The following is a 25,935-nucleotide window of genomic DNA, read 5'->3' as shown; positions in this document are numbered from 1 at the left end:
AGTTGAAAATCAGTATAAGGAGAGGACAATAAAACCATTCAATTGCCTTCGTTTGAGGAATAAGAAGCTCAGATTTTATTTTGGTGGCTGAACATTGTATTATAGAATGCTGCTCAAGCCCACCCTCCCTTATGTCGAATTGCTATTTATGTTTCTGTATTTACTGAGTAATGGGGAAAGAAAGCAAATTATCTTCACTAGAATAAATTTTAAGAAAGATAGATCATAGGGTAGTAAATGCAGATTCACACATAAATTGGTTATAATGCTGGGTACTTAGTTACTATGGGTGTGATAGAGAAAATGGAGACCTCTTCATTTAAGTCTTTAATTTAGAAAAATGAGTATTAAATGCTTATATGCTATCAAAAATCCGACTAAAAATCAAGTATATACGGTATCTACAACATGCCGAGAATACACAGTCTATACAGAATTTAAAGTACACCAGCTATATATGATATATATATCATATTTAGCATACACAACATACAATATATACAGTATATAAGCACATATAGCTTATACCACACACAAAATATACAGCATTTACAGCATATACAACATTTATAATACACCTGCTGTATACAGTATATTCAGCATATACAGAATATAACTAAGTCAGCATATACAATATGCACAACATACACAGTATACAAAGAATTTACAGCACACCCACTCTATATAGTATATACTGTATATTCAGCATATATTGCATACACAACATGCAACATATACAGTGTACAATACACAGGCTTTATAGCCTACCCAATATATACAGTATATTCAGCATATATAGCATACACTGCACACATCATAGACAATATATACAGCAAACACAGTTTACAAACTATTTATAGCACACCTGGTTTATACAATATATATAGCATATACAGCACACAACCTGTACAGTATATACAGTGTGTACAATATTTGTAATACAGAAGGCTTTCTGTTTATTTTTCCTTTATGTCTTTGGACACAATATATAAATATGAACTCTTCTTCTCACAGTATTTTTTTGTTTTAAAATGGCCAATTCCAAACAGATAAGCAGGATAGTAAATTTGTAATATACCCAAGTGTTAACAGTTTTATTAAAGTACCTACTTCTGTGTTAAATCAGAAACACACTCATATATGCCATAAGATGGGACTCAAAAGATATGGTCAATCTACTATTGGATGAAGGCATTGACTTTTTCTTCAAAGATGTATTTGGATGGACTGCATTACGGTACGCTATAGAAGGCACCAGTAAATGGTAAGTGGTTTAGAATGCTAGCAAGCAGTAACTTGTAGTTCAACCTAATCACCAAGTCCTCATCTCCCCTCACACAGTATTTCATTGTTGACTCTTGGTTTATTTAAATAGCAGTTATCATCCAATATAAAAAATACATACTGTTAGAAATAGAAACAAGGGAGGATTTCTTTATCTCTTTACTTGGGTTTGGAAATGCTGAAGATTGAACCAAGTACCTTTTCTGTGATGGCCAATTCTGGGACTGACCTGTTTCTCCATGTAGGACTTTTCATACCTTCAATATTATGGAATCTAATATTTGTCCTGTTATCCAACCTAGTATAATCGCAGTAAATTACGTATAAATGTGTATATGTTAATATTATATATTATGTAGTCAGATGTTTGATACTCTTATTAGCTGTTTCATTCTTCAGGTATAGTTTACTAGAACATTGTATTTCCTTCTCTAATCATCTTTCCCATTTATTATATTTACAATCTTAAAATAATGGTTTCTGGGTTTGTTAACTCCCATGAAGAGAGCACTCTTTCAAAACACAGATAGTGAAGGCATTCTAGTCCCTCTTTTGTCTCTACTAATGCTGTTGCTGCAGTGCTGATATTAGCTCCTCTCCTGGAGAACAATATTGATTGGCATTGATAACCAGGTTGCCTTTGTGGAATCAGATCCCCCAATGCTTTATGGAAATTCACACTTATACTGAACAACTACAATCCTTTAACTGAGATATTAGTTCCATGGTGGCAGTGCTTTGCTTTGGTTGATAGACTTCTTAGCTTCTGCCACACTTGTTACCAGTTTGATCCTTCTTATTTATTCAGAAATCTAGACCTTCATGTTTCATTAACTTTGAAGAATTTGTTCATCTCTTCTAGCAGAAACTATGACTTGGGGTCATTCTAAACTGTCACAAATATTCAAATCATGTTGCAGGAAACATCAGGAGACTTTACTAATTATTACTAGAACTGTAATACCAGGTCACGTTGCATACTGTGCAGCATTCTTTCCTAGGGTCTAGGGGACCCAATATCCTCTTTCCCTGGACAGTTGCCAGCTTCAGACTATTTAAGTGAACTAGTTCACATCACTTGCCATTGGAATCCACACATAAAATATAATTTTACCATTCAAAGCATTTGGAGATAAACAGGACAATCAATCATTCCAACAGGGATCTACAGGTTTAGTTTGATGAGGTAGCGGAGAGCTAGAGGTAATCAAGGTGTGGTTTTACAAATCTTTCGTTTACAGCCTTTGATGATTTAGATTCCTTTAATAGTGCACAGCCCACTCAATTCATCTAATGAAAAGAAATCACGTGATCAAAAGCTTTGATTTTTCAAGCAGTTAAGTAGCTCATTTTTATAACTTATAAACCATAAAGTTATAAGAAATAATCTAATGGAAAAAAATTAGGGCTTGTAGTACTTAATTATCTAGTGACACAGGGTAGAGTCACTTGGAAAGAAAATGTGAGTGAATGATCCTGTAGATTAGAGTGACCTATAGGATGGTCAGTGGAGAATTGTCTTAATTTAATATATGTAAAATTCTCAGCCTGCTTTGAGCAGCACCATTCCCAAGACAGGTGTTCTGAACTGTTTAAAAAGAGAATAAAGAAGGAGCATGAATTTTCATTCTTTTTTTCTTTTCTTCTCTTGGTGGTGGATACGCTGCAGCTACTCCCTTAAACTTCCTGCAATAATAATATACCATTGTGAGTGCAACTAAACACAGCAACAGTAAAACAAAAGGATTTCATGGTTTCTGGACAGTTGTAAAATGTGAATATAAGACTGTGGAAGGAGAAAACACATTGGGTTTATTATGATAATGCCTTTTAACATTCTCAAAAATTTAACCTGGTATAAAATGTTTTTATATTAATTTTAAAGTAGTAATTTTAAAGTAGTAATCTTTTGGGTTTTTTTTTTTTTTTTTTGCACATGTCAGTAGTCGAGAGATTCTCATGGACTATGATGTAAAGCTACGTAGAAAATATAAAGATGGCATACAAGGTAAGACTTATTGTAGGTAAGCACACATCCAGTGCAAGCCAACACTTTTATTACTTGTGTTCTAAGCATATATAATTGAAACTGCATTATATATTTTAAATATTTTAATTTAGGTGATAGCACTTACATTCTGTTGTCCTGATTTTGTTACTGTTCACCAAATTTGTCTCTTAGTATGATAAGAGACATAATGACCTTACTGAATAAACACATTTTTGTCTGTGTCCAGGACTATCCAGTACTGCCTGCCATTTTATTGTGCAGTTGAAGTTGGTTTTGAACTTCTGATCCAAGCTGCTCTGTTTCTTAGTTGTTGAGGTTAGAAACATGTGGCATATACTCAGCAGCTTTCTTTATTAAAATCAGTAATCTCTTTTTGGAAATAGGGGTTGAATTCAGAACCTCATGTCATTTTTTTCAATGAGAATTAATAAAATGCATTTTAAAATTTATTAATTTCTTTATTTCCTTTATATCTAGATCATGGTACCTCAGCCCTCCTTTCTTCCAAGTCCCATCCTTACAAATTCCTTCCTTTACTTCCTCTCCCTTATCTTCATGTTAGGAAAAAATCCCCCTTGGTTACCACCCAACCCTGGGACATCCAGTCTCAAAAGGCCTGAGCACATCCTTTCTCACTAAGGCCCAACCAGGTAGCCTAGTTTTGGGAAGAGGATCCAATAGCAAGCAACTGAGTAAGGGACAATCTCCACTCTAGTTGTTGGGGAAACCACATGAAGACTAAGCTGTGAATGTGCAGGGTCCCTATGTCTAATCTGAGTGTGCTCTTTGGTTGGTGGTTCAGTCTCTGTGAACTGCTTTAATCCCAGGTTGGTAGGTGTTTTGTTGTGTTCTTGACCCTTCCAAGTCACTCAGTGTTAAGGTGTACTTTAGACAAGAAGCTCTAAACACTGCTTAATATTTGACTATATCTCTGCATATGCTTTGATCAGCTGCTAGGTGAAGTTTCTCATGAAAGGGTCATGCTATGGTCCTGCTTACAATCATAGCAGAGGATCATTAATGGTGTTAGTGATTGGCTCTCTCACATGGGATGCATTTTAAGTTAGGCCAGACATTGATTGACCTTTCCTTCAATCTTTGCTCTTTTTATCCCTGGGTTGAAGGTTTTGTGGGTGTTCCCCTCCTAGCACTAGAGTACCACGCCCCAGTCACTGGAGGTGGCCACTTTAATCTCTAGAAACCATCCTGGAAGGAGTCTCAGCTAGGATCACTCTCATAGACTCCCTGGAACCTTCCCTGTTCTATGTTTCCAGATACTCAAAGAGATTCATCACTTACTTTCTCACTCACATCCCTCTCCCACAGGTCTTCTTCCCACACCCAATCCCCATACCCTGTTTCCCACCTCACTCTCTCTCCCACCTAGTTCCCTTCCTTCATTCTGTTTGGTCATCCTGTTCTTCACGACTAATGTCCACTTATTAGTGACTACATAGCATGTGTGTCTGTCTGGGTCAAAATGATATTTTCTAGTTCCATCCATTTGCCTATTGTCAAAGTCATATATTTTTACAATGCTTTATTTAGATTTTCAATTTATATATTTAAATGCATTTCTTTTTCCTTAAATAGAATACAAGAAATATGAAGACAATTCATTAGACAAGTAAGAATCATGTAATTATAAAACTCGTATTTCCTAATCATAGAAAGTATAGTTAAAAAAGTGTCCTACAGAGTAGAATTGTAGTATACCCACAATATTTATGTTTGACAGTTATTTCTTATAACCACCATAATAAATGTCTAATTTACTATTATAACTGTTATTTTTCAAATTGTATAATTGTTATTCAAAATAGAGCCTCCATGATTTGACTGTCAGCGTTCCTTAGTTCCTCATGTACTTCCTAACTCATCTCCATAGACTGACAGGAGTCCATGAAGCCCACAAACTTAGATACAATACATCAAATTTAAGTGAGGAATGTAATTATATTACAAGGTTTCTGTTCTGTTCCGTTGGGAAAGCCATTCCCAATGATCACATACATATTTGAATATTTATTTATTTTATTTATTACGATTAACTTTACAACATTTAAGATACAACTCACAGACCATTTGAAGCTAAAAAATAAAGAAAGGCCAAAAAGTGGAAGTCTCAGTCCTTCTTAAAAAAATAATAAAACAGTAAGTGTATAGCACCCTCTCAGAGTGACATATGCCTAGATCTTAAATCATTAATAACTCAAGAGCTACGAATATAGCCTTCCAGCATTTTTTGGTATTTAAAAATCATTATGTTTAATCTATACACACCAAGAAAACGTTGAGTATTTCCATGTTACATTTTATTTTACATTTACTGTATGTTTATTGTAACTAGAAAGATTTCAATGTACACTATCAAACCTCTAAAAAAATCAAGTACTGATAAAAATATATTCATATAGTTTTATGCTAAAAAACATTTAAGATGTATCAAGGAACTCCTTTTACCATTTTCAGGTGAAGGGGAGTTATTAATTTATTTTCCGTAACTGTTTACATTGCAGAACAATATGACATAAATGTTTGAATCAGGCTTTCTTTGGGTTAAAGTAGCACATGTGTTGTGAACCACAGAAGGGGACCTGAAATCTGAATTCAGCTTAGGCAGTTTGTGAAGTACAGTTCATCTAAGGTGTTGCTAACATCTCTGGTGTCACTATTAGTATGGAATAAAGTGTGTTGGTATATTTATCCTTTTGTAAATTGGAAGAGATAGAGGCAAAGATGAAACTGAAAGTTGAATTTTTATGTTGTAAATAAGTCAATCTCTATTTATATCAATTATGATTGTGAATTGTAATTAGGTATGCACAGTTTTCTTTGTTTTTAAGAGGTTCACTTACCAATTTTTATTATGGATTTGCTCTGTAGGAAAACCAATGATCCTATTTCTGGATCCACCTTGCCTAAATCAAGTGATAATGCATGCGATTTTGATTATGAGGTAAAATTTTGCTTCTTAAACTTGATTTGATTGTACAGAAATGTATTTCTCAGGGATTTACTTTTGGAATTCTGTAGTGATCTACTTGTTTTAATTTCATTGAAAAAAGGTAATAGTCACTGAAAAAATATTTTCCTAATAATGTGAATATTAACAAATTGAATATATATTTTTAAATTTGATAACAAAAAATAAGTAACTCTATGGAGGAAAATATATTATTTAAAGTAAAATTTTTTGAAGATTGAATTATCAGGAGGAAGAGTCAGCATTTTGATCTTCCTTTGTGTCTACTCTGAGATTCTTGAAAAGTTGAACTTGGAAGATAAAAATAAAAATACTTTCTACCCTTAAGTCATAAGGGGAAGTTATAAAGTAGTGATATTCTATGGTTTTTTCCCTTATTTTATTGTATATTCTTTGTTTCTAAGTTTTAAATAATATCACCCTTTCTCCCACTCCCATTCCCCTGTACCTCTCCTTGCCTCCATGAAGGTGCTCCCTCTCCCAACCACTTTCTCCCACCTCAGTGCCTTGGCAATACAGTGCACTGGGAAAATGAGCCTTCAGGGGACCAAAGACCTCTTCCCACATGAATGCTGGACATTACTATCATCCTCTGCTACATATGCCCTGAGTCTCTCCACGTGTACTCCTTTTTTGGTGTATTAGTCCCTGGGAGCTGTGGAGTGTTTTGATGCTTGATAATGTTGTTTTTCCCATGGGTTTTCATACCCTTTCAGCAGCTCCTTCAGTCCTTTCTCTAACTCCTTCATTGCAGTCTGCTATTGTTCAGTCTGAATTTTAGCTACAAACATTCTCCTTTGTATCAGTATGGTTCTGGCAGAGCCTTTGAGGAGGCATGCATATCAGGCTCCTGCCAATAAGCAATTCTTGGCATCAGCGATAATGTGTGGGTTTGGTGGCTGCATATGGGGTATGATCTTTCTCCAATACTTGCTGGTTTATTTATTCCTTCATTTTCTTTTATTAGTTCTTTGTTCTCCCTTTTGAGAAGGACTGAGTCATCCACATTTGGCCTTTCTTAGTTTTAAGCTTCATAAGGTCTGTTAATTGTTTCACAAGTGTTGTGAGCTTTTTGGGCTAGTGTCTGCTTACCAGCAAGTGCATAACATGAATGTTCTTTGGTGACTGGGTTATCTCACTCAGCATGATAGCTTCTAGTTCCATCCATTTGCCTAGAAATTTTATGAACTCATTTTTTCTAATACCTGAGTAGTACTCCATTGTGTAAGTGTACCACAATTTCTGTATCTATTCCTCTGCATTCTTTCCAGCTTCTGGCTATTATAAATAAGGCTGCTATAAGCATGGTGGAGCATGTGTCCTTGTTATATGTTGAAGCATATTTTGGGTATATACCCAAGAGTAATATAGCTGGGTCTTCAGGTAGTACTATGTCCAATTTACTGAGGAACCACCAAACTGATTTCCAGAGCGGTCATACCAGCTGCAATCCCACAAACAGTGGAGGAGTGTTCCTCTTTCTCCACATTCTTGCCATCATCTGCTATCACCTGAATTTTTGATCTTAGCCATTCTGACTCGTGTGAGATGGAATCTTAGGGTTGTTTTGATTTGCAATCTCCTGATGACTAGGTATGTTGAACATTTCTTTAGACTCTTCTTAGCCTTTCAATATACCACTGTTAAGAATACTTTGTTTAGTTAGCTCTGTACCCCATTTTTAATAGGATTATTTAATTCTCCAAAGTCCAATAACCTGAGTTCTTTGTATATATTAGATATTAACCCTCTCTTGTATGTAAAGATCTTTTTACTCAATCTTTTCTTGCCATTTTCCTCTTGTCGGTGTCCTTAGTCTTACAGAAGCTTTAAAATAACATGAGGTCCCATTTACAGATTCTTGTTCTTATAGCATCACCCCTTGGTGTTCTGTTTAGAAAAATTCCCCCTGTGCCTATGTGTTCTATACTCTTCCCCACTTTCTGTTCTATTAGTTTCAGGATTCCTAGTTTTATGTGGAGGTCTTTGAAGACCTGTTGCTTACAGGAATCTGATATCATTGTTTACCTTGAGACTCTGCTAGAGACTTGCTGATACAAATTAGGATGCTTTCAGCTAATCGTTGGACTGAGCCCAGGGACCTCAATGGAAGAGGTAGAGATAGGACTGATGGACCTTAAGGAGTTTGCAACAATATAGAAAAAAAAAAAAAACAATATCAACTTACCAGATCCTCGCCCCCACCCCCCTGAGAGCTCCTCAGGACTAAACCAACAAACATAGGGTACAAGTTGAGGGACCCATTGCTCCAGCTGCATATGTGTCAGAGATGTCATTGTCTGCCATCACCAGGAGAAGAAACCCTTGGCCCTGTGAAGGTTTGTTACTCCAGTGTAGCAGAAGGCCAATTTATTGAGGAGGGAGTGGGTGGTGAGAGTGGAGCATCTTCATAGAAGCAGGGGGAGGGTGGAAGAGAATGGAAAACGTTGTAAAAAGAATTAAAATTTGAAATGTAAATACATAAAATATCCAATATAAACAAAAATATGTAAATTTAAGAAGTATTCCAGATATTGGAAAAACATATTGTTTGTAAAATTAATTTTATGTTTCGATTGGCAAATTATGGAAAGGGAAAATTGTGAGACTTGAAGTAGTTTGGTTTTATTTTGTTGATTTTTTTTCATTGTGGGTGTTTACAGATAAATTATTTTTTTAAAGGAATGCTAATCTTCAAAGTGAAATGTAAGAGGATGGCAATCTAAGGTTAACTTCTTTATAAAATATGTACAAGGAAGCATATTACCTATGCGAATGTCTCTTGTAAACATCCAGGTTTGTTTTACATAGTGGTGAGAAACAGACAGAATCTAGGCAACATGCATAAGGTTTGCTACTGAAATAATTGTATTTTTAACTACTCTCTTATTTTATGTATAGTTTTGCACATTTTAAAATGAATAAAAGTAATTCCTATACTTTTGGCATTGATTTTAGCAGGATATTTCTAAGAATGCTCTCACTACATGTCCTAGGATTGTGTGTGGGGCTAAATATCAAGGAGAAAAGAATGAACCAAAAGAAACAGTAGATGGTAAGAACTATATTCTATTAAAACGTTGTGCCACATAATTTTTACTTATACTATGAACACTGATAAAGTACAGTGGCCAAAGAATTGTTTTTTTTTTTAATGAATAAAAAGAAAAAGAAGTGAAATGCCTCCAATTTTATCTCTCATCAATATATTTTGTAACAACAGGTAAAAATGACAGACGTCATCAAAGAAATTTAATTATGGTAGGCAGTTCATGACATTTTAATATGAAAACTCTGGGGAAATAAAAAAAAATACAAGAAATGAGTAATATAAAGGCAAAGAGAAAAAGGGAATAAAGAAATGAAATAATAATAACAACAGCAATAATAAAGAGGGAAATAATAAACTAACAAATAAATAAATAAACAAGAGAAATAAAGAACAATTGGAAAATATTTTATTGTACAGAGTAGAAAGCAAAGATACTAGTGGTCAATAATATTAAAAAATAAAATATTTCCTTTATGTGTCAACTGAGAAGTAGAAAAAAATTCTCAACTCTTCCTCAAGATCTTCCTGTTGCATTAATGTCTGAAAAACTTTATCATGCAGAAGCATGCCCACTCTACTGTGATAAATATAAGCACTGTGTAGTCAGTTTTACACGGTGGTGGTCAGTGTCATGTAAGCTGCAGCTGATGGCTGATATAGGATAAAATAATAGGATTGGCCAAGAACAAATAATAGTGTTAGTTACAGAAGGTTTAGGAAGTCATTAGAAGACATGATAAGAACTACTATTCAGAGTCCAAACATAAGCTGAGGCAGGAAGATGTTGAAAAAGACATTATAGAAACCAGTATTTATCAAAATTATTGAAATTTGGGGTCAATGTTAAAAGCAGATTATTTTGTTCAGTTTTACAAAAAAGAAATTCTACATTTATATATATTTTTTTCCAGGAAATGACAATCAGCTACATTCTGTGTATCCACACTATACTAATTTTTAGGTAAAGATAGACAGGGAGCCTTTGTGTTATTAGTGATGATGCAAGAGTATCAAAGGAAAGAATATATTTGCCTTCACTGTGAGTATGAAAATTGCAGTCATGGAAGAGGAAAACAGGAAAAACAAATAAAAACTCTGAACACCTCAGAAACAACTCACAGGCCATATGAAGTTCAAGAAACACAAAGGCAAAAAAGTGAAAGCCTCAGTCCTTCTTAAGTAAAATAATAATAATAATAATAATAATAATAATAATAATAATAATAATAATAATAATAATAATAAAGTGTATAGCGCCCTCTCAGAGTGTGATACACCTGGACCTTAAATCCTTAGTAATCCAAGAGATAAGAATATAGCCTTGTGGCAATTTTTAGTATTCAAAGATCATTGTGTTTAATCTATTCACACCAAAAAACTCTGACGGTTTCCATATTACATTCTGTTCTACATGTACTTTATGTTTATGGTAACTAGTGGAATTTCGATGCATACTATCAAACCACCAAAAAAATTAAGTAATGTCAAAAATATTCAAAAAGTGTTATGCCAAAATGCTTTTAAAAATCTCTCCATGTATCTCTCTTTTTTAAAATAAAGTAGTGAGAAAAAATATATAAGACAATATTAGTAATTCTTTGTAGAAATTATCAGAAAACAGATTATGCAATATTGTAAATTTGAAATCAGATATGTGTCCAATGTCTGAAATGAGAGCTAATTTCCCAATATGAGTATTGCCTGTGTTCAACTGCTTTAATACTCACATGCTACAATAATGCAGTATTGGGAATTAAATGTATGTTCAACTCATTTACTCAGTACCAAAATTGTGCCATATAGTAAATATTTTATAGAATTTGTTTTATATTTTCATCTTATGATCTTACTTTTTCAATATATCCCAAATATATTTCCTTTCTAACTCAACCAAAATAGAGCAATCAATAAGAAATTCTAGCAACCGCAAATTGTAAATTATCATTCCCAAAGCTACTTATGAGAATTTTGTCCCACTTAGATTGTTTAATTTTCATGGTTAATATTGTAGTGAAATATGACTGGTAATTTATCTTTTTGATATTTTAGACTCCTCTGTTAAACATCTCACATCAAAGGTAATAGCATACACTTTATATCATTAATTTCATACTGCATGAAAGACGGAAGTTATTAATCATCATTTCTAATGCTATACAGCATGGCACTGAAAAGGCAGATTCTATTGCATATGACAAATTGGAATCAGAGGAGGAGTCAACACTTACAGGTGAATCATACAGTGTTGCAATCTATGCTTTAGCATAAATTAAAGCATTCACACTACTTTCATTTCTTTTGATCCTCCCCCTAGTCTCATTGGAGAATTTCCTATCAATGGAAGGATTTTGGCTAGTTTGATGTAAAGGTCTTGTGTGTCACCTTCCCTCTGATACAACTTAACTGATAACAATTCTTCTGAGAAATTAATATATTTCTAGACAAATCCTAATATTATTAAAATTCTTTTATTTTTCTCAATGATGACAATATGATGGTCTCCTAATTTTCTGTCTTACACCTCTTCAAACTTATCTATTATTTTCTCTCATATTAAATAGATGTTCCAAAACAACCATAAATATTTACCTTAACTGTTAATATATTTGGCTAAGTATTAATGATTTTGGTATGAAGTCAAGAGATTGGTCAGTTTACACATGTTTGATGCAAAGTATTAGAGCTAGTGTGGGAATGAGAAGGAAAGACATTGAATAGATAAATATTTCTAGAAGAAATTATGATAAAGAAGCAATTGGGCTAAAGAAAACAAAGGCTTTTATTTAGGTAAGAAAAAATCAGTCTAGAAAGACTTCCCATATTGCAGTCATTCGTGAATGATGAAACTCCCAATAGTGTACAGAAGCTTTATATGTGTGATAAACAATATGGCTTATAAATAATTCAATTACTAGTTCTTTTTGTAAAGGGATGTCAACAGTTAGGGTGTTTAAATTTATTCATTAGATATTAGTATGTAATGTGAAGCTGTTAGTAGGTATCATTTCTGAAATATTTTCTAAGGGTTTATTCTTAAGTATGGCTAAGTTTAATGATGGATCTTTGAGATGTGTGCATATCTTTGTGCCATCTTACTGCCTGTGTAAGTCAACTACTGAATAGTTAGCCAACTAGAAATAGCTCAGAGAATACAAATATCTAGCTCAATATTACACTTAATTAGAAAAAATTGTTTGAGAAAAATATTATTTTAATGGCTTTATATAATAAAGTTGTTAAAAATATACATACATAGATATATAATCTTTCATATCTTAACTAAATAATAACTATTTGTCAACAGAATCAGACATATTTACTACTGAATCACTAGAAAAGAATATCTCTGATGACAGTGAAAATATTCAACCACTGGTATGAAGATAGTTCAATTATTTCATTAAGTGTTCTTTGATTTTATTTAATTACATGGCCTTACACAAAAAGGAGTTGCATATTTGGTTCCCTTTTCTAAACTTAGTTGTCAATGTTTGGAGCAATTTTGCCAATTACAAGACATAGCATATTATTAAAATCTATGCTAGTTTAAAGGTAAAATTCCCTCTTTGGACTGTGAAAAAAATGTTCCAAATATAGTCTCTGGTATTTCCAATGTATCCTTCCAGTAGAATGAATATGTAAGATCAAGTTTCAACTTATGGACTCAGCAGCTGCAAGTATTTGGCTCATGACTAAGGACTATGTTTCACCTTCAAGTATGGGGTTACTAATTATGAACATTAATGCTAGTTTTTATTTACTTTTGGAATCTACAGTTCTTTATTTTCTCCATTGAGGGAAGTGATTGAGTTGCCTAATTAATCCTAGTGTGTTTGTAGCAAAGTTTTTTCTTCTCCTGGAGAGCTTTTGGTGTTTGTTTCCTAAAAGCTGTGATTAATAATCTTTACTGTCCTTCTTATTATATGTATAATCTCCTTTTGCATGCATGTTTGACTTCTCTGAATGGAGTTTCTTTGAGAATATTGACAGTGCAATGTAGAACTAGAAAGAATGCCACAAGTATTAGCCAATAGGTGTCACTGAGACTGAGGAAAGGAAAAGAAGAAAGCAACCTAGGCAGCAGCTTTCTTCTCCCTCTCCTTCTCCTTCTCCTTCTCCTTCTCCTTCTCCTTCTCCTTCTCCTCCTTGTCTCATTTTCTCCTCTCCTTCTTTTCTATTGGTTTGTTTTGAATAAAGATGCCTCTTTGTATCTCTGGGTATCCTGGAACTCTTTCTGTAGACCAGTCTGATGTCAAACATAAAGACACACCTACCTCTTAGTCATGAGTGCTAAGATTAAAAACATGCATCCTTAGGAGAAGCAGATGCATTATTTCTGCCAGTGGATATTATGAAGATGACAAATGCTAAATTGTATAAGTAAAATGAAATATTAGCAAACATGAACTACAAAGTTTCTTTTGGGAATCTTACTTAATATATATATATATATATATATATATATATATATATATATATATATATATATATATATATATATATATATATATATATATATAACAATCTTGTATATACATCCCTGGCCTTCCATGACCAAGTTATGTAATTTGACTTTGTGGTAGTAATGAGTAGAATCAATAAAGGTATGCATTTTCCATTTTATTGCCACATGTTTTCTTTTTCAACACAAATTTTTCACTAAATTTCAGTTTACTTGCCATTAAAATTTGAAAAGCAGCTATCTTTTTCTGAAATAGCTGAAAAGCAGAAAACTCATATTGATGCAACTTTTAACTAGTGCCTCTGATTATCTTTCACAGAGAGGTAAGGGTCTTTTACCTAGGAAATTTCATGAAAGAAAACAAAATAATGCAGCAAGAAAAGTTCAAGGTAGGAATAAAGAAATATTATAAAAATCACTCTTGTGAAGGAATAACTAATTAAAACAAGGACTAAAGCTTTTATATGTGTTTAGGTTGAAGGTTTTAACATTTAGATGATTACATAATACCAATGAATTCAAATGATAGGAGTAGTCATAAAATCCTATAAAATAATAAAAGTAGAAAGGGAAACTTACATTTTGAAAGAATACATTGTATAATAGAAGTTTAAGAAGGAAAAAAACTAAAGGTCATTGGAAAATTTTGTCAGACACAGTCAGAAGATTTTGGATGGCTTTGTACATCTTTACTGAGAATAAAGTCTACATCACAGCTTCTGCATGGGTTGCTGGACCCAAGAAATGCTGATTTAATTATCTTAAGCATAACCTATTGGTTCTCTTAATAATTTCAAACATCAGCAAAAGAGAAATATACAACATTGTTTTTTTTTTTTCTTTTTTTTTTCTGGTCCCCCGCCTGTCCGCCCCTGCCCGCGGCCCCCTGCAACATTGTTTTTAAACCGGAGGTGAAACCAACTTAAGAAAAATATTAATTATTATTATTCTTTAATCTTTTATTACATTCCAGACTTTATCTCCCTCCAGGTCCACACTCTGACTATTCTACATCCCATATCTTAGCCTCCATCCCCCACACCCCCTCAATGACGATGTCTCCACTCCCCACCCTCAGTCCCGACCCCTACCCCACCAGCCCTCCTCACTTTCTGAGGTCTCGAGTCTCTTGAGGATTAGGTGCACATTCTCGGAGTACAGACCCAACAGCCTTCTACTGTATATGTGTCGGGGACCTCATATCAGCTGGTGTATGCTTCCTAGTTGGTGACTCAGTGTTTGAGAGATCTTGGAGATCCAGGTTAATTGAGACTGATGAATTTCCTATAAGGTTTCCCTCCTCAGTTTCTTCCAGCTTTGCACAAATTCAACCACAGGGGTGACCAGCTTCTATTAGTTAAGTTTGCATCTAAATTAAAAATATTTGCATCTGGCTTTTTTAGCTGGTTCTTTCAGAGAGCAGTTTTGATAGGTCTCTTTGTATGAGCACATGTAGCATCAGTAATAGTGTCTTCAGTGAGTAAGTAAGTACTGAATATTGTGGTTGTTTTGTGAATGTGCTTTGAGAACAAATATAATGAACCAAAACAAAACATGATCAGAAATAAAGCACATTTGAGTTCATTCTTTGAAAAATAAATGTGAATTTTAATAAATATAACATGGATCTTATACTCTCCAAGTTCCCAAAATATTAAAGTGAATAATCAGTTTATGTTGTTAATAGTCCTATTTCACCACTGAAAGCTGATTACACTTTAATTTATGTGTAATATATAGAATTACACTAGTGGATCAAGGTAATGTAAGATGTTTAAACTGAAGAATATAGACATGATAATGCTTATGTAGGGAAAAGATCACTGGTTTATAAATCATTTCGAAATTATTACTCTGTCTATTCATTTCTCAATGATTACAGATCAAAGAAGAAAGAAAACAGGATTCAGTCAAGACAAAGGTGAGAGATATAATTGTATAAGGCCATTTAGTGGAATATATATATATATATATATATATATATATATATATATGTGTGTGTGTGTGTGTGTGTGTGTGTGTGTGTGTGTGTGTGTGTGTGTGTGAGAGAGAGAGAGAGAGAGAGAGAGAGAGAGAGAGAGAAAGAGAGAGATAGAGAGAATCTTACATTGTTTTTTATGTATTTAGGAATATATATGCACACACATAAGTGTTTATGTGTAACAATTAAAATTAAAAAGTCTGTGTATGTTGAACAAGCAAGGTCACAATATTATAACCCAGAACTCTTGGAAAGTTTCAGGAAATCACTGAGATATTCTGACTACTTGTCTAGCTCCAAATTCAGGGATAGTTCTTGTGTTATTGGACTAACACAAATAGGGATATTTAAGATTTCCTGTTGTCCTCTTCTGGCCTCTTTGTGCATACACATATATACAAATGCATTCATACATAGGCATGTACACTACATAGACAATAAAAATTTTAATATACCTAACAAAGACTGAAATAAAATATAACTAGGGGGATAGGAATTATTTTCTTGCCACTAAAAGTAACCCGTGGAATGTTTATTAAAACATACGACATGTTAAATGGATGTAGGATTTTCTGGTTTGGGCATAGAAAGTTTGAAGGAAACCTTTTCAACAGTGGTTGATATAAGATGTTTAAGTGGTGTGTGAGTATTTTTAGAGTTGAGGAATATTAAAGAGTGATGAATAGTAGAAAGGTGAAAAGCTACATGGAGAACAGAAAGTGCAAGAAGGAGATGAGCAGGTGTTAAAATTCTAAATTTTATGTCACCCAAGAGTTCCTTTATGTCTCCACCCCAAACGCCGTGTCGAGACTCCCCATATTTGTTAGGGTTTTCTGTCTTGACTTGCAATGGCAGTGGCAGATCTTCCTAAGTTCTTACCTCTGTGGGGGCCTGAAGCAAATGTCTCTGAGAGGTCAGGGTTTTACATTGATTCCATTTATAGGGTAGTTTCTTGTGCAATGAAGATAGAACATACCCACAAAATCAAGTTGGACTACACTCGTGATTTTCTGCAGCTTCATTTTAGTCAAGTTTATATACTACTTTAATTACAGCTCTAGGACTGCCATGTAGAAGGTCTGTAGTAGGAATTATAAAAAAAATTAAAAACTGTTTCCCTTATTTGCTTAATCTGTCAAACTTGAATTCCTATAAAATGTATATTGGCTTTGAGAATAAAAAGTTAACGCTATAAATATAAATTGACATGCTGTGTTGTTTTACTATCTTATAGTTTTCACTCTTAAGGCTTTCATTCTAATTCTGATTTTTATATTTAGTTATTCATTGGCATACATAAATTTTCTCTGTGTTTTTATTCAAGGAATCAAATATGTCTTTATATTTTTATAAGGGCATTAACAACTTATGAGCTTAGTATATACTAGAAGCAGAGTACCCTGGAAATTAAAGATGAATTACCTCAACATAGGATGCTATGGGAGAGAAAAGTTCAGAGAAAGAAATGTAACAGTGCTGAGTTCAGAGCTCAGTCAATGAAGTGGTTGTTATGGAAAAACTGGGATATGAGATTGAGCACAGATCCTATGTAAAAACCTTCATGCTAGTAAGCTCAGTATTGGATGAGTGTAGATAGAATTTCTGAGGTCATCTGGCACATATGCAACACCCTACACAAGATCTCCCTCTACCCCCCTTCTCTAACACAGACACACATACAGAGAGAGAGAGAGAGAGAGAGAGAGAGAGAGAGAGAGAGAGAGAGAGAGAGAAAGAGACACAGATATGATTTAATGCTATTCATTTAAAATAGCAGTTAATATCAGAATGTCAGAGCCCAGTTCTAATACAAATAAAGTGCTTAAGTAGTTAAAGTAATCACGAGTATTACAAGCGTGTTACATTTTTCATATAGGAATAAATCATGTTTGCATACATACTGTATTCATAGTAACTTCTAATTCACTGACTTCTAATCCATTTCATATACTTTATATTTTGTTAAAATAATCTCTCATCATATGTATCTGTGGTATTCTCATTCACACCGTGCCTATTGTCAGGGTAATCAATCTCAATTTCAAATGGGAGGTCGCTTATAGCTCCAATGTCCAAACGTTTCAATATTTGTGTGCATAGAGTGTAAACATATGGTGTGCATATGTGTGTGTGAATGTTTACTGTTTGTGAATATGTAAATAGTAGTGCTATGATACACATATTTAGGCCACAAGATAACCTCAGTTTTAGTTCTTTGCCTTCTAGATTGTTTGAAGCAGGGTATCTTGTTCACTATTACATATGCCAGGGTAACTGGCCCATGAACTTCCAGAGAGTTTCCTATTTTCAAATGCCATTTCATAATTGATGTAGTGGTATCACAGATACACACTGCCTCACCAGGCTTCGCATTGATTTATATGTGCAATTTCTCTTATATAGACCCTCTATTCTCTTCCTCTGCAATAACCTTTGGGGCCTACCAGCAAATGTCTTCTTCAAATATCTCTACATTTTCAAATATATCTACTACACTAGATATTTTTGGCCTTTCTTGCTACAACCTTTCAATCATTGTGAACTTTGCTCCAATATATCTCCCTAAGCTGACTCTCCAGGAGACATATTAACCTTCTGGAAGTCCATGCCTGACACAATTATTTTGTTAATTATATTATAATTAAAATTTAAAATAACACCTTGATTATATTCCCTTTTGCTTTTAAGTTCAAGTTTGGAGGAATCCTACCTTGAAGGTAATTATTCCTGTTTATATTTTAATCATTAGTTATGTGTCATCTGAATTATACAAAATTTAAGTACCCTGTGTTTAAATCAATCTAGTCTTCCACCAAAGGGAAAGGGCCCCTTCTGAAGGAAGTAGAAAAGATGACAGAATCACATCATTTCATAATAGGTAAGTGACAACAAATACATTTGAATAAAAATTCATTAAAATGTTTGACATGCTTGCATTCCTCCCTAAGTTAAAGATTTATATGACACGACATGACATACATTTGAGGTATAATATTTAGTGAACATCATATTTAATAAACTTTTTTCAGTATACTTTATTTATTAATCATTTTATTCATTTCCATCTCAAATGATATCCCTTTCCTGGTTACCCATCTATAAACTCTTCATCCAATTCCCCTTCTCCCCCTTCCCCTTTGACTCTATGTGAGTGCTCCTCTACCTACCCACCCTCTTCTTCCTGGCTCACCACACTAGTATCCCCCTTCTCTGGGGTCGAAAACCTCAACAGGACCAAGTGCCTCTCCTACCATAGATGTCATAGATAAGAACTGATGAAAATCAAGAATTTCACTGTCAGGAATTGTAACTCTGCAGTGTAGACTTGAATTATATATTTTTATTCTACTACACATGCATTTATCCTGGGAGCCTCATTTCCAGGTGAGACCACTTTACGAATGATGTGTTTCCACTGCAAACATGAATCTGAATTATGGTTTGTAACACCTACGTGAAAGTGACCCGAAGCTCCATAAGAGGCTCTTTGTAATAGTCTGATTGTGGGCTAACCGGAGCTCTTCTCATACTTCTCTCTATCGGTGTCTTTTCCTGACACTATTAATTCCATGGCATGCTTTCCTCAGAACAGTCCCAGATACAACCACAAATCCATTTAACTATGATTGCCTGCTTCTGATCTTCCTATTCTTGTCACGTCATTGTCATTCCTTTGCCTAAGCTCATCACCTATTGCCATATTAGACATTGACTACTTATTATAAGCCTCCACTAATGATTAATTTACATTGTGTCTTCTAATGTCAAAATATTTTGAATCACCTACAAATACTTATTGAGTAAAAATCAAGAAAAAATACTTGTAAAAAGATAGCAAAGCTTCTACAGGATAAGCAAATGGGAGTGAATGAAGAACTTGAAAAGGGTGGCTCAGAATTGGGGGCAACATTTGCAATATAAGTAAATAAAAATGTACTAAAAATGATAATATAAGGAAGATAATCTTTAGTTCAGAAGTAAGAGGTAGGAACACATAATGTAATTATAGGGAGAAAAGTCAATAGAGTAGTAAGACATATAACAAACAATGCTTGTTTACTTTGTAGAGAGAGCTAGATTTACAGAACTTTTTGTGCATAAGACTGAGGCCTAAATTTCAAAACATTTATGACAGAATGTATAAACTTCTCAAATGTGAGAAACAGTTTTATTACCCAGAAATAGATTATCAGCTGTTTCTGTCAAGAAATGGGTAAACAAGTATTTTAATATGTACTATGAAAAAAAATTTATTCTACCATCTTAAACCATTCACTGATATGAAATAGGATTCTTTCTGTAGGTATGTTTATTTAGATACAGTGGTTGAATGTATAGATAGATCTTTTTAATGCTTGAGTACATTGAACATGTTGCCACTTATTGATATTTTTTAAATGAACTATTGAATAGTTAGTCAATTACAAATAATTGGGGGTGTTTTTGAGCACTGCTCTGGTGGAGTCGTCCTACATTCCACAGTCTTGGGGTTAATGAGGGAGACCAGAGTTCCATTGGTCATCCTGAGAGTCACCATTCTTGTCTTGGTGGCTAAACAATGAAAGATGAAGAAACTTAATAGATATGTTTTGTTGGTATTGCTTCTACTTGACATGGGCTTGGTTACTAATTATGACATCATACAGAATCAAGAGGAAATGTGTCACAGCTTTCTAGACAGGGCTTCTGATTACTGAGCCAGTTGCTGACCAACTTGATAGTCAACCAAAATCTCCTGGAGCAGTTTGCTGAGCCCAAGACTGGGACGTCTGATGTACTGCCAGGCTGGGAACCACTGTATTTATGTTTATTGTTTTATTTTAAAGACAATTCTATAATTAAAGGAAAAACTCATAATTTGTTAAAGCAAGACCTTGGGGTCACAGGTGTCAAAAAACCTGCAATGTGTCTATTTATCAAAGCTGGATCCTAGAGCTGACTATCAGTGAGCATGCCAGGCAATGTTCTACACACACTAAACCTTGAGCAAAGCTGAAATGTGCAACCTAATGTAAATACAACAAGCCCCATCATAGTTTGTATCTTGCTCGGTTTTAGGTGTATGTATTTTATTGAAGTATCTTTATTGTACATAGAGATGGGATTCATAAAGGTAATTTTATACACATGTGTAATTGTACTTTGACTACATTTGTTATGGCTTGAATGAGAATGACTGAAATAGGTTCTTATATTTGAATTCCCAGTTTCTAGTTGGTGGTCAGTTTAGGTAAGAGTAGGTATGGCATTGGTGGAGGAGGCATGGTCCTGTTGGAGTAGGTGTGGCCTTGTTGATGTGTCCCTGTTGGAGTAGGTTTGGCCTTATTAGAGGACTCTTATTAAGTGTGGGCTTTGAGGTTTCAAAAGCCCACAGCAGGCCCAAAGTGTCTTTAAGAATATAGACAGCCAGCTATATACTTAAACTATTATACAGAGTTGAAATTGTTTACTTGAAACATTATTAATAATTGTACATACTTATCTGCTGTTATAAAAGACTGGTTTTAAAATATAATAATTCTTCATAAGTTAACTCAATATATTTACCTACAGAGTCAGACATAGAAATTGAGTCACTGGAGGAAGTATTTTCCTGTGACAATGAAGATAAACAGTCAGTGGTATGAAGATATTTCTTGTTTGTTTACTACTTTTTAATTTATTTACATAGTATTATATACATTTAAAGTACCCAGCCATAGCTACCAAATGTTTAAAATGTTCACGAATTATAAAGAATAGAATATTCTTAAAATATATACTAATATATATTCAAATGTTATCTTCAAATTTTGATTAAAAATTTGTTACAAATATAGTCTGTGCTATTTTCTGTACATCATTCTTGTGAATTAAAAAGACATGATCACATTTCATCTTAATGACTAAAGAGCTGCAACTTCTTTTTTTCTGTTTTTAATAGTTATTTTGTTTATTTATATTCAAATATTATTTTCATTCCCAGTTTCTTCTCTACAAGACCCCTATCCTCTCCTAACTATTCCTGCCTCTATAAGGGTACTCTTCCACCCACCCACCTTTGACTTAGTGACCTAATGTTCCCTTATCCTGGGTGATTAAGCTTCTATAGGGCCAACGGGTTCCCCTCTCACTAAAGCCAGATAATGCAGTCCTCTGCTACATAACCAGTCGGAACCATGGGTTCCCACTTTGGGGGTCTGGTTGGCTGATATTATTGTTCTTCCTATGAAGTTGCAACCCGCTTCACTTCCTACAGATATTCCTCTATCGTCCCCATTGGCTGCAACTGTTAATGTGGTAGCTTTATTTGGTCCATGTTAGATGTTTGCTCTTCTGTCTCATTTCAAGGGTGTGGTGACATATTATGAATATCAGTGTTAAATTTTATTGTTTGTCTTCTGTTGTTTCTTCACTCTTTCTCATTTCAGCTCAATTGTATTACATGATCAATCGCAGTGCCTCCCACTCTTCCTCCCACAATATGGCTTTTGATATTTGAGTGGCCTCAACAGCTGTCAACTCTATGGGATTTGGAATCTTTCTGGAGACTTACTTTGACTTCACAGAGAAGATGTTTTCAGGAGAATTATAGTGTAGTGTAGAACCAGAGTGAACATCATGTGCACTAGCCCAGGGACTGCCACTGCAGAGTCATAAAAAGAGAGAAAGCAAGCCAAGTATCAACTTTCCAATGACAAAACCAACTAAATACTAGAGATCCAACTTAGCTTCACAGGACTGAGGAAAAATGGAAACTCTGAGAAATGTTATTTAGTCTCTTCAGTATATTCTAGAATGCATTAACCCAGAACTTAGTACAAAGAGTTCATATAGATAAGAGCACACAAGAGTTGTGTTTATAAAGATATGTTTAGAATAACTATTGTAAATTTAAAAATGAATTTAAAAAATTTTAACAATGTATTCACCTGTGAATTTTACATCAGGATTTATAGTACTTTATAGTTAAACATTGAGCATGCCAAATGAGAAGACATGTTATAGAGAAAGAAGGAAAGTCCATGTAGAAAACACAAATCAGTAGAGGTGGTTCATATGCAAAATATACATTTCTTTTCTTTTTTTTTTTAAACGACTTTATTTTACAAAACAAAGATAAATGTACAGATTTTAAACATCTTTTGCTTAAAATTATACATTTTTGTCAGTACTGTTTTTTCATACATTAAAATAATTTTTACATAAAACCATGTGAATATATTTTTTTTAGTCAGTACTTGATTTTTTTCAAGGGCTTGACAGTATGCATTGAAAACCTAATAGTTACAATAAGCGTAAAGTACATGCAAAACAAAACGCAACATGGAAATAGTCAAAGTGTTCTTGTTTTGTAAATATATGTATATTTTTTTTTTGTTTTCTTTATTTCTTGGACTTCATACAGTCTGTGAGTTGTTTCTGGGGGAGTGCAAGCCTCTGGGGTTAGCATCCCACTATCAGTGACTGCATATTATGTCTGTTCTTTTGTGACTGGGTTATCTCACTCAGGATGATCTTCTCTAGATGCAGCCATTTTCTTAAGTATTTGGTTAAGTCATTGTTTCTGGTGGCTGAGTAGTATTTCATTGTGTAAATGTACCACAATTTTTGTATCCATTCATCTACTGAAGGACATCTGGGTTCCTTCCAGCTTCTGGCTATTATAAATAGAGCTGCTATGAACATTGTGGTGCATATATCTTTGTAGTGTATTAAAGTGTCTCTGGGGTATATGCCCAGAAGTGGAATAGCTGGGTCTTCAGGTAGTACTATATCCAATTTTCTGAGGTATCGCCAGACAGATTTCCAGAGTGGTTGTATTAGCTTGCAACCCCACCAACAGTGGAGAAGTGTTCCTCTTTCTCCGCAGCCTCGCCAGCATCTGCTGTCATCTGAGTTTTGAATCTTGGCCAATCTGACGCTAATGTAGCTAATATTGAAGAAGTCTGTGTTTGGGATAATGCTGTGAGTGGGTGATTTTGTAGTATTATTTTAAAGATAATTATAAGAATGGATCAGAATAGGAGCTAGAAGTTGATGATGTGTTACCCACTGGACTATCTCAGAGGGAAATCTAGATATAGACAACAGTAGATGATAATTGTTTCTCACCTGAGCATATATATTCTGAGATGAACAGGATGTGGGTAATGGAAAGAATAAGCATCAGTAGTCATATTACATCTTGACATTTTAATTTATACTCAACATTCCAATAAGTGCTTGACATATTTTACATTATTGATGAGGAAGCATACACACACACACACACACACACACACACACACACACACGCACACACACACGCACACACACACATGATTCTCTTCTTACAAGGGATTCCTGTGCTTTTAGAATCTCTCTCTGCATCACAACTTATTTTCATACCTGCACATTATAATTTCTTTCTATTTTCTTAAGCTATACAAAAATATATAGCATTTGTACAGCGATTTAATTATTTTCTAATAATAAACATTTAATATAAATAATTTTAGAATTTTCAACCGCTTGTTTGCTGTACATACTGACTTATTGTTTATCTAAGGAGTGTAAATTATCTAAGTACTCTATTTATGCTTTTCTGCCTAATGTCTTCCGACATCAAATGACAAACAAATGTTAAAGGCTGGATTATATGTGCGAAATTCAATTTGCCAAAAGAACATTTGGCAGAATAAAAAGTGGATTTAGGCCTTCTGAATCCACTTCTGTCTGAAATACTCAGGAAAACAGAAGTTTGTATGTCATGTTTTCTCCTGCTTTCCCAGAATGGATTCCAGACTCATTGGCTTTATGACAATAAAAAACATACTGATCCAGAAAGTCATAAGCATTTAGTTTTTGAAGTGTTTTTTCTTCAACACATTACTTTTTAATATACCCATTAACAATAGATTTGTTAACAACTTTATTTTACAAAACAAAGATAAATGTACAGATTTTAAGCATTGTTTGCATAAAATTATACAATACGTTTTTATCAGTACTTTTTTTCAGATTTAAAAATAATTTTTACATAAAACTGTATGAATATATTTTTAGTCAGTACTTAATTTTTTAAACGTTTGATAATATGCATTGAAAACTTAATAGTTACAATGAGCATAAATTACATGTGAAACAAAATGTAACATGGAAATAAGTCAAAGTTTTCTTGTTGTATAAAGATTTTTTTGTTTTGTTTTATTTTGTTTTCTTTATTTCTTGGACTTCATACAGTCTATGAGTTGTTTCTGGGGCAGTGCAAGCCTCTGATGTTAGCATCCCATTATCAGTGACTGCATATTATGTCTGTTCTTTTGTGACTGGGTTATCTCACTCAGGATGATATTCTCTAGATGTAGCCATTTTCTTAAGAATTTGGTCAAGTCATTGTTTCTGGTGGCTGAGTAGTATTTCATTGTGTAAATGTACCACAATTTTTGTATCCATTCATCTTCTGAAGGACATCTGGGTTCTTTCCAGCTTCTGGCTATTATAAATAGAGCTGCTATGAACATTGTGGTGTATATATCTTTGTTGTGTTCTAAGGTGTCTCTGGGGTATATGCCCAGAAGTGGAATACTGGGTCTTCAGGTAATATTATGTCCAATTTTGTGAGGTATCTCCAGACTGATTTCCAGAGTGGTTGTATTAGTTTGCAACCCCACCAACAGTGGAGTAGGGTTCCTCTTTCTCTGCAACCTCGCCAGCATCTGTTGTCCTCTGAGTTTTGGATCTTGGCCAATCTGACTGGTGTGAGGTGGAATCTCAGGGTTGTTTTGATTCGCATTTCCCTGATGGCTAAAGATGTCGAGAACTTCCTCAGATATTACTCAGCCATTCGATATTCCTCAACTGAGAACGTTTTGTTTAGCTCTGTACCCCATTATATAATAGGATTATTTGATTCTCTGGTGTCTAGCTATTTGAGTTCTTTGTATACCTTAAACATTAGACCTCTATCTGATGTGGAGTTGGTAAAAATCTTTTCCCATTCTGTTGGCTGCCGTTTTGTTTTCTTGACAATGTCCTTAGCATTAGGGAAACTTTGCAATCTTATTAAGTCCCATTTGTTAATCTTTGACCTTAGATCTTGAGCCATTGGTGTTTTGTTCAGAAAATTTTCTCCTGTGCCTATATGTTCTAAAGTTTTCCCTACTTTCTCATCTAATAGTTTCAGTGTATCTGTTTT

At 34.0% G+C, this 25,935-nt stretch overlaps 1 protein-coding gene across 1 annotated transcript in view; it reads left to right on the top strand.

Annotated features, from left to right (window-relative positions):
- Window positions 1–25,935, top strand: part of LOC308431910 (uncharacterized protein) — a gene marked incomplete at both ends in the record, with an annotated part of 176,624 nt that overhangs the window by 9,913 nt on the left and 140,776 nt on the right. The window contains 5 exons of the mRNA XM_080931510.1: window positions 1,127–1,264; window positions 3,228–3,292; window positions 18,465–18,493; window positions 18,582–18,654; window positions 21,330–21,397. Coding sequence (XP_080787636.1) covers window positions 1,127–1,264; window positions 3,228–3,292; window positions 18,465–18,493; window positions 18,582–18,654; window positions 21,330–21,397 — 373 coding nt within the window. The remainder of the gene's footprint in view (window positions 1–1,126; window positions 1,265–3,227; window positions 3,293–18,464; window positions 18,494–18,581; window positions 18,655–21,329; window positions 21,398–25,935) is intronic.

This window comes from Micromys minutus (assembly GCF_963924665.1).
Source record: "Micromys minutus genome assembly, chromosome: 17".
Classification (NCBI taxonomy): Eukaryota; Metazoa; Chordata; class Mammalia; order Rodentia; family Muridae; genus Micromys; species Micromys minutus.
This window is presented reverse-complemented; position numbering and strand designations above follow the sequence as displayed.